A 7,551-nucleotide genomic window follows, 5' to 3' on the forward strand; every position below is an offset into this window, starting at 1 on the left:
CATTAACAGTGTCATCATCATGCAGCCCCACATTGTGCAAAGGAATAATAAAAACAGAGCATCTAATTACATCAGTGTGTGGAAAGTGTATTTACAAGAAATATGGAGGTCAGAAACCAGATCCTCATGCCTGAGTTCCTGCAGCCCGATGAAGGCCTGACATCACTGTTGCTGATAACCTTCTCTCTGATGATGTTATTCCAGAATGAACTGAGCATATTATTGCAAGAGCTCTTTTGATCGGTGCACAGCCTCAAATTTCCCGTGCAGTACAGAGGAGGGATGAGTCATTAAGGTGGACTGCATTACACCATGAAAGTGTTTCTTTGGCTGCAGGTTTCTGACAAACTTGGACTGTGAATATTGATAAGTAGGGGTCTATTACTTGCATGATTTTTCATTGCTCTGTTCTGTTTCATAAATTATATAATTGTTATAACTTACATCATTTCACATTTCATAATTTATGAGACAGTCAACAAAATCAGCAAATCCACAAAAATAATTTTAGATGATACTGAATTTTTTTTTTGACACTATATAGAGTTGGGTTCGAATGTCTGAGTGCACATTGAAAATCTGTGATTCAAAATCTAATTTTAACCTAATTTTAAGACAACTTTCAAACAAATTAAATGCAAATGATATAAAATTAAGAAGAAATATTTACGATTCTGCTTTATGTAAAGGTCACTGTTTAAAGGATTGTTCACCCAAAAATGAAAATTCTCATAATTTTCTCACCCTCATGCCATCCCAGATGTGTATTACTTTCTTTGGTCTGCAGAACACAAACAAAGAATTTTAGAATAATATCTCAGCTCTGTAGGTCCATACAATGCAAGTGAATGGTGGCCAAAACTTTGAAGCTCAGAATATCACATAAAGGCAGCATAAAAGTAATGTCAGTGGATGCAGAGAAGGCTCAGGTCCCAAACGCAGAGTTAAAACAAAGGGGAATTTATTAATACAAAAAGGGAAAAACAAACATAAACTACCCCGTAGGGGAATAATACAATCCAGGCTGGAGCAGAACGTAACTAGACACAGGACCAACCGAACCAAAGAGGGATGGGACGACATGTAACATGAGTGTCCAGATCCTGACACCAAAACCGAACCAGACAGGTAAGTCAGGGGAAAAAAAACCCCAAAACCGTGCACTCACACAAAGACAGACATGGGATGATGATGTCATGATCCTGTCACACAAAAACCCAGACTGACAGAGTGACAGGTCCGTGACAAGTAATCCATAAGACACCAGTGGTAAAATCCATATCTTCAGAAGGGATATGATAAGTGTAGGTGAGAAACAGATTAATATTTTAGTCCTTTTTTACTATAATCTCCACTTTCACTTTCTTTCACATAATGAAAGTAAAAGTGGAGATTTATGGTAAAAAAGGACTTCTGATCCGTTTTTCACCCACACCTATTATATCTCTTCTGAAGATATGGATTTTACCACTGGAGTCTTATGGATTACTTTTATGTGAATTTTGGCTCTTCAAAGTTCTGGTCACCATTCAGTTGTATTGCATGAACCAACAGAGCTGAAATATTCTTAAAATCTTTGTTTGTGTTCAGCAAAAGAAAAAGTCATACACATCCAGGATGGCATGAGGGTGAGTAAATGACAGTGCACAAGAGAATTTTCATTTTTGGGTGAACTATCCCTTTAAAGATTTGTGACATTGACTATGTTAACTCTTTTGTACAAAAGGTTAGATTTCCTTGCTTCCATTGAAGCACACAGGATGCTCTCTGAAACATTTTTAGTGGGACAACATGGATCATCAGGTTTTGCTCAAACTGGTGGAGTCCATGCCAGCTCAAGTGCAAGCTGTCATCAAAACAAAAGAGGGACATACCAAATACTAAGAAATTAATGTAAATTTTTCAATTCAACATTTTACTCAAATTGTTCTACTGACAATGTAATTTGTATTAGGTGGGGAAAAAGTATTAAATAAGAAAAATACAAAATAGAAGCAAATAGAAGCAAGTGTACTATTGAAGTCCCTCTGTATGTATTAAGCCAGTATAAAAACAGGGACGTAACACATTTTAACTCCAGGTTAGTTTATTTATTGCAATAAGCACATCATTAGGTAATTTTTCCTTAGATCTCTGTACACGTAATAAACATAATAAACCATAAACACTCTATTATAGGTCTCTTTATGACAGATTAGTGCTCTAATGTCTTAAGTGAGCATTAGCATTATTAATCTGTCAAATCTTTACTAAAATAAAGTACAGCGCATAGACATATTTCTAATCACTAATGGTTTCATACAAGGTGAGCTTCTGCCACGACACATACACATTATATGGTGACGAGTTTAGGCCTTTAAGCCACAGAATGTATGAACAAGTTAAAACTTAAATGGATGCATACATGTCTTGAACACATTATTGCAGTTGGCTCCAGGTGGCAGCTTGTGGAAGTGTTTGTTAAGGGAGGTATAAAGGTTTAAATGGAAAGTTCATCCAAAAATGAAAATTCTGTCATCATTTATTCACCCTTATGTTGTTTTAAACCCATATGACTTCCTTTCTTCCATGGAACACTAAAGGAGATGTTAGGCAGAATGTTAGGGACTGACAGCCTCATTGCATCTTTTTTTTTTTCCCATACAATGAAAGTGAATGGTGACTGAGACTAACATTCGATGAAATATCTCATTTTGTAAGAAGAAAGAAAGTCATACGGGTTTGGAACGACATGAAAGTGAACAAATAATGACAGAACTTTTCTTTTTGGGTGAACTCTCTCTTTAAAACAATATTCCAGATATAATACAATTTAAGCTTATTTGACAGAATTTGTGGCATAATAATGATCACCACAAATAATGTTTTGGACTTTCCCCACCTTTTCTTTAAAAAAAGCACAAATCTGGGTTACACTGAAGCACTTACAATGGAAGTGAATGTGGCCAATCCATAAACATTAAAATACTCACTATTTTAAAAGTATAGACACAAGACGTAAACAATATGCGCATGATTTAACATGATTTTAGTGTGATAAATTGCTTACTAATCTTTTTTGTGTAAAGTTTTAGCCAATTTTACAACTTCGTTGCCATGACGATGTAATGTCAACAAACCCTAAAACAACTGTAAAAATTATGACTTAAACAACTTTACAGCTCAAATAATCCATGAGTTTTAACAGAAGAATTAATGTAAGTGCTTTTATAAAATGATAAGCTTAAAATTTTTCTGTGTAAACCCTCCAAACATTGGCCCCATTCAATTCCATTGTAAGTGCCTCACTGCAACCTTGATTTTTGCTTCTTCTTTTTTAAGAAAAGGAGGGATGAGTCAAAATAATTTTTTGTGGTAATCAACATCATGACAGAAATGCTGTCGATTGAGCTTTACTTTTATTGAACCCGGAATATTCCTTTAAGTATGTTTACTATTAAGTATATTTATCTTAGTAAGGTTATGTCATATAAGGCAGCTGAAGTTTGTGTGTGTTTTTGGCAAAGCAACAGTGTTCAGTAAAATACCTGTAACTAACCAGAATCTGTAGTTAAAATACATCTCTATGATATATGGTGCAAATGAGGGGATACTATGATCTTGACATGACACATTATTATGCTAAGGCATTCAATATTTGAGTAACAAATCACATTTAAACAATTGTTACTCAAACTAACACCATATAGACTAAAAGGACACAATGTCTACACATTTGAGAAACAATTACTAGGTATGGATGTACATCAATGTGTGTATTCGTTACTGTTGCTCATTTTGAGGTCTTGGCAAGCAAATATGCAGTCACTGCAACAGTCACGGCTCCAGCGGCGATGGGCATCCACCTGATCCACTTCCCCTGCAAGAACAAACATGACATCGCCTGTCAGTGCCTCTTCAGCCATCACAACATATTAATGGGCTATTTTGACCAAAAATAAAAATTCTGTCTCATTTACTGACTCTCTTGCTGTTCCAAACCTGTATGACTTTCTATCTTTGGTGGAACACAAAGTATGTGGTTAGGCAGAATGTGAGCCTCAGTCACCATCCACTTTCACTGCATCTTTTTTCCATACAATTAAAGTGAATGGTGACTGAATGAAAATTCTGCCTCACTTCTCCTATTGTGCTCCATGGAGGAAAGTTGTTCCATAAATGTTTGGAACAAAATGAGGGTGAGTAAATGAAAGAAATTTCATTTTTGGCTGAACTATCCCTATAACAATCAAGGTTGCACATGAGCCGAGACAGGGTCATAAGCCACAAAGACCGCACAGAGAGGAACAGGTCGGGACACACAAGACGAGGACAGTATAAAGACACACAGTGGAGGACAACAAGAGCCGGGATGCCTCAGAGCTAAGCTGGAAAACTACAACCTACAAAACGGACTTGAATGGTTAGAGACACTTGTTAGTGTGTGCTACAAGACTGGCATCTTAGAATATGAAGCAGACCTGTAGTAGGAAAACAGAAGCATTTGGCGAATGACTGGACAGTATTTCATAGCTTAAGTGGAGAGAATCGTTTAGTGGTCATGCATAGCGCTGAGGGATGATGGATGCTTAAGCAGAGGAATGAAACGGGACAGGAGCACTGTGTACCTTTCTACCACAATGGGCCCAAGCACCAATACAGCAAAGCCAGGACAAGGCCAATGGCTACGGCTAGGATGGGCTGCAATAAAGACAGCTAAAGGAGGGAAGGGAGGGATATTACGGAGATCAATATCTGGGACTTTGAATAAATGTGGGCTGTTATCGGACAGATAAATTGTACTATCATCAAGACATGGAAATTAAAGGTGATGTGTGTAATTTTTTCAATGCTGAAATACTTCCTTCCATCCCAGATTAATATGCAGAGATAACTAAACTACATAGTCAGAAGTATTTTTGTGCATTGTCATGATGGAACAAAAAAGGCACACAAATGCTTCTACAAATGTTTAAGGAGATTGTATAGCTTTATGCTATTTTATGCAAATGCTAGTAATGCATACTAGCTACAACAGGCAACTCTTTTAAATATAAAGGGATTGTCCACATACTTTTGGCCAAGTAGTGTCCAAATAAGCCATTTGTAAGTTGACATCCCATGGAGTTTAAACACTTTGGCTGCTGTTTGTTTAAACTCGACATGTCACTTCTGGCTAAACCAATGGTGTGAGTTTGGGGCAAGGTTGCCATTTTGCCTGAACAACAACAGGAAGGGCCTGGATGGAAGAGGTGGTAGGAGTGTTTGTGGAAACCTGTATGGAAGGTTATGTCTTTATTTTTGCAATTTCATTTGGTCCTGCTATTTGAGACAAAATTACCCACAACACCTTTAACCTATGCAAAAAGTCTACACAAACTGTGAAAATCTAAAAAGTGCAATGTAAAACATAATGCTGTCTTTCAGCACTGATATCAAGAGCAAAAATAATTAAAATTTCACTGTCTCCTCTTGAACTGTCCCTATTGTCAGTGCCCCTATTGTTTCACATCAGCGTTAAGTTGGTTTGACACTCACATGGTATTCTTTTTCCTGCAGAACCCTCAGCTGTTCTTGGCTCTGTTGCAGCTCCAGACTGGTGGAATGTTTCTCCTCCTCTGCATTCTCATACTTATCCCTGAGGCCGGACAGCTCTGACTGGATCTCCTCGTACTGAGAGCAAAGGAGAGAAAGAGTGAAAGAGCACTGAGCCTAGTCAATAATACACACACACACACACACATGCTCTCTGTGTCCTTTGACCAGTTCTTTATTTAGGTGCAAAAGCATTTTTTGTGACATGCCTGCTAATGAGTCTCAGCTCTACTTTCTTTATCAACTACTGTGGGAATAACCTCTTTCTGCAGCTCTTTGATCCTGCTATTGCTTTGCTCCAGCTGACTGTTGAACTGGCTGGTGTCTTTCTGATGGTCCTCCTGCAAGGTGCTCAGTCGTTTCTCCAGGTCTGCCTGGGTTTTCTCCAGGTTTTTGACCATGTTGCTCAGGCTTGTGTTCTGTTTCTTGGAGCTGTGTAAAGTGAGAATACAGGTTCAGATTCCAGAGGGAATTGCATCATTACTACATCATGGGTTTGCAAAAACACACTTAACCTCTAAGAACCCCCAGAGCATTTTCTTGATATAGACACCATTACTTGGAATCAAATATGACAGTGACTTTGTGTGACTTTTTTAAAAAGGACTTAACTATTGATCTGTTTCTCACCCACACCTATCATATAGCTTCTAAAGAGATATAGATTTACAGTAACCACTGGAGTCATATGGATTACTTAAATGCTGCCTTTATGTGATTTTTGGATCTTTCAAAGGTCTCGTCACCATTCACTTGCATTGGATGGACCAACAGAGCTGAGATATTCTTCTTAATCACAAAACTTTGTTTGTGTTTAGCAGAAGTCAGTCAGTCATGCACATCTGGAATGGCATGAAAGTGAGTAAATGATGAGAGAATTTTCACTTTTGGGTGAACTATCCCTTTAAAGCTGTCAAACAGACTTTTTTTCATGTCTGTTGAAGGGTTTGGGACTGTGCAAATGATTGTGGTTCCATCAGCCAATTTGTATTATCAATACATAATTTCATGCAGCTTCAGAGTAATTTGTCACATTGCATCTACAGCTCAGTTGACTCTCCCAAAAATAAATAAATTAATATTATAAATGAATTAATTAAAAATGAAGACAAGTGCCATGGAGCAAAGATGGCCGCAAACAGGTTGCATACTTCCAAAGTTGTGCAGGCAAGGGAAAATAATTTTAACCAATAGTATTACAGCATACTTTTTACTATCCAATCAAGTACTGATGGATAGAATCAAGTCCCTCCCTAGATTATTTCCTGCTTAATATTCTGTTTCTCTCATAACTAAATAAACACCAAGAGTTAAATGCATTGTGAAAGCTTTTTCATGTTGTAAAGAGTTTCAGACCGGAACTATGCCATTCGAACAAAATCAACTCTTTATTGTTTTACTTTTGGTAGCGTAAACATACTGAATATGTTTTTTCTTGATCTTAGAGATACAGTAGTTGATACAGTATAGGACAGACCTGTCCAGCTCTCTCTCCAGCTGCTGTTGCTTCTTCAGTAGCTGTTCTTTCTCTGAGCGCAGGGTGCTGCTCTCACTCTGCAGACTGAGCTTCTCTTTCTGCTGTTTAACAGCCAGCTGTTCGCTCTCTGACCTCAGAGACGCACACTCCCTCCGCATGCTGTCACAGTCCTTCTGCAGCCTCTCTAACTCACTCGCTGCATTACACACAGACACACACAATACAAAATATACCAACAGACATACACGCACACACACACACACACGCACACACGCGCACACAATAAAAAAATATACCAACAGACACACACACACACACACACACACACACAATTAAAAATATATCAACAGACATGCACATACACAAACTGACTCACGATGCTACTCAGTTACATAGCAGTGGAAGTGATGTGAGAAATGCGAGTCATCTTTTGACTATCTGTCAAATTACTGCAAACATTGCTCTATGTTGTTTGATGAACGCAGGGTTCAACGTGTAAC

The 7,551-nt window shown here is 37.8% G+C and overlaps 1 protein-coding gene across 3 annotated transcripts in view; it reads right to left on the bottom strand.

Annotated features, from left to right (window-relative positions):
- Positions 1 to 2,075: 2,075 nt before the first annotated feature.
- The window catches only part of LOC127420478 (sarcolemmal membrane-associated protein-like), a 14,506-nt gene continuing 9,030 nt past the window's right edge, over positions 2,076 to 7,551 (bottom strand). For 2 of the 3 annotated variants that reach the window (XM_051662803.1, XM_051662805.1), the window contains exons 6-9: positions 7,052 to 7,247; positions 5,835 to 6,006; positions 5,518 to 5,652; positions 2,076 to 3,859 (exon numbers count right to left, since the gene is read on the bottom strand). In XM_051662803.1, coding sequence (XP_051518763.1) covers positions 3,773 to 3,859; positions 5,518 to 5,652; positions 5,835 to 6,006; positions 7,052 to 7,247 — 590 coding nt within the window. In that variant the 3' untranslated portion in view covers positions 2,076 to 3,772. Of the gene's footprint in view, positions 3,860 to 4,607; positions 4,696 to 5,517; positions 5,653 to 5,834; positions 6,007 to 7,051; positions 7,248 to 7,551 lie in introns of all 3 variants that reach the window. The other variant, XM_051662804.1, reaches the window with a different exon arrangement.

The sequence above is a fragment of the Myxocyprinus asiaticus genome, chromosome 29 (assembly GCF_019703515.2).
Source record: "Myxocyprinus asiaticus isolate MX2 ecotype Aquarium Trade chromosome 29, UBuf_Myxa_2, whole genome shotgun sequence".
In the NCBI taxonomy this organism is placed as follows: Eukaryota; Metazoa; Chordata; class Actinopteri; order Cypriniformes; family Catostomidae; genus Myxocyprinus; species Myxocyprinus asiaticus.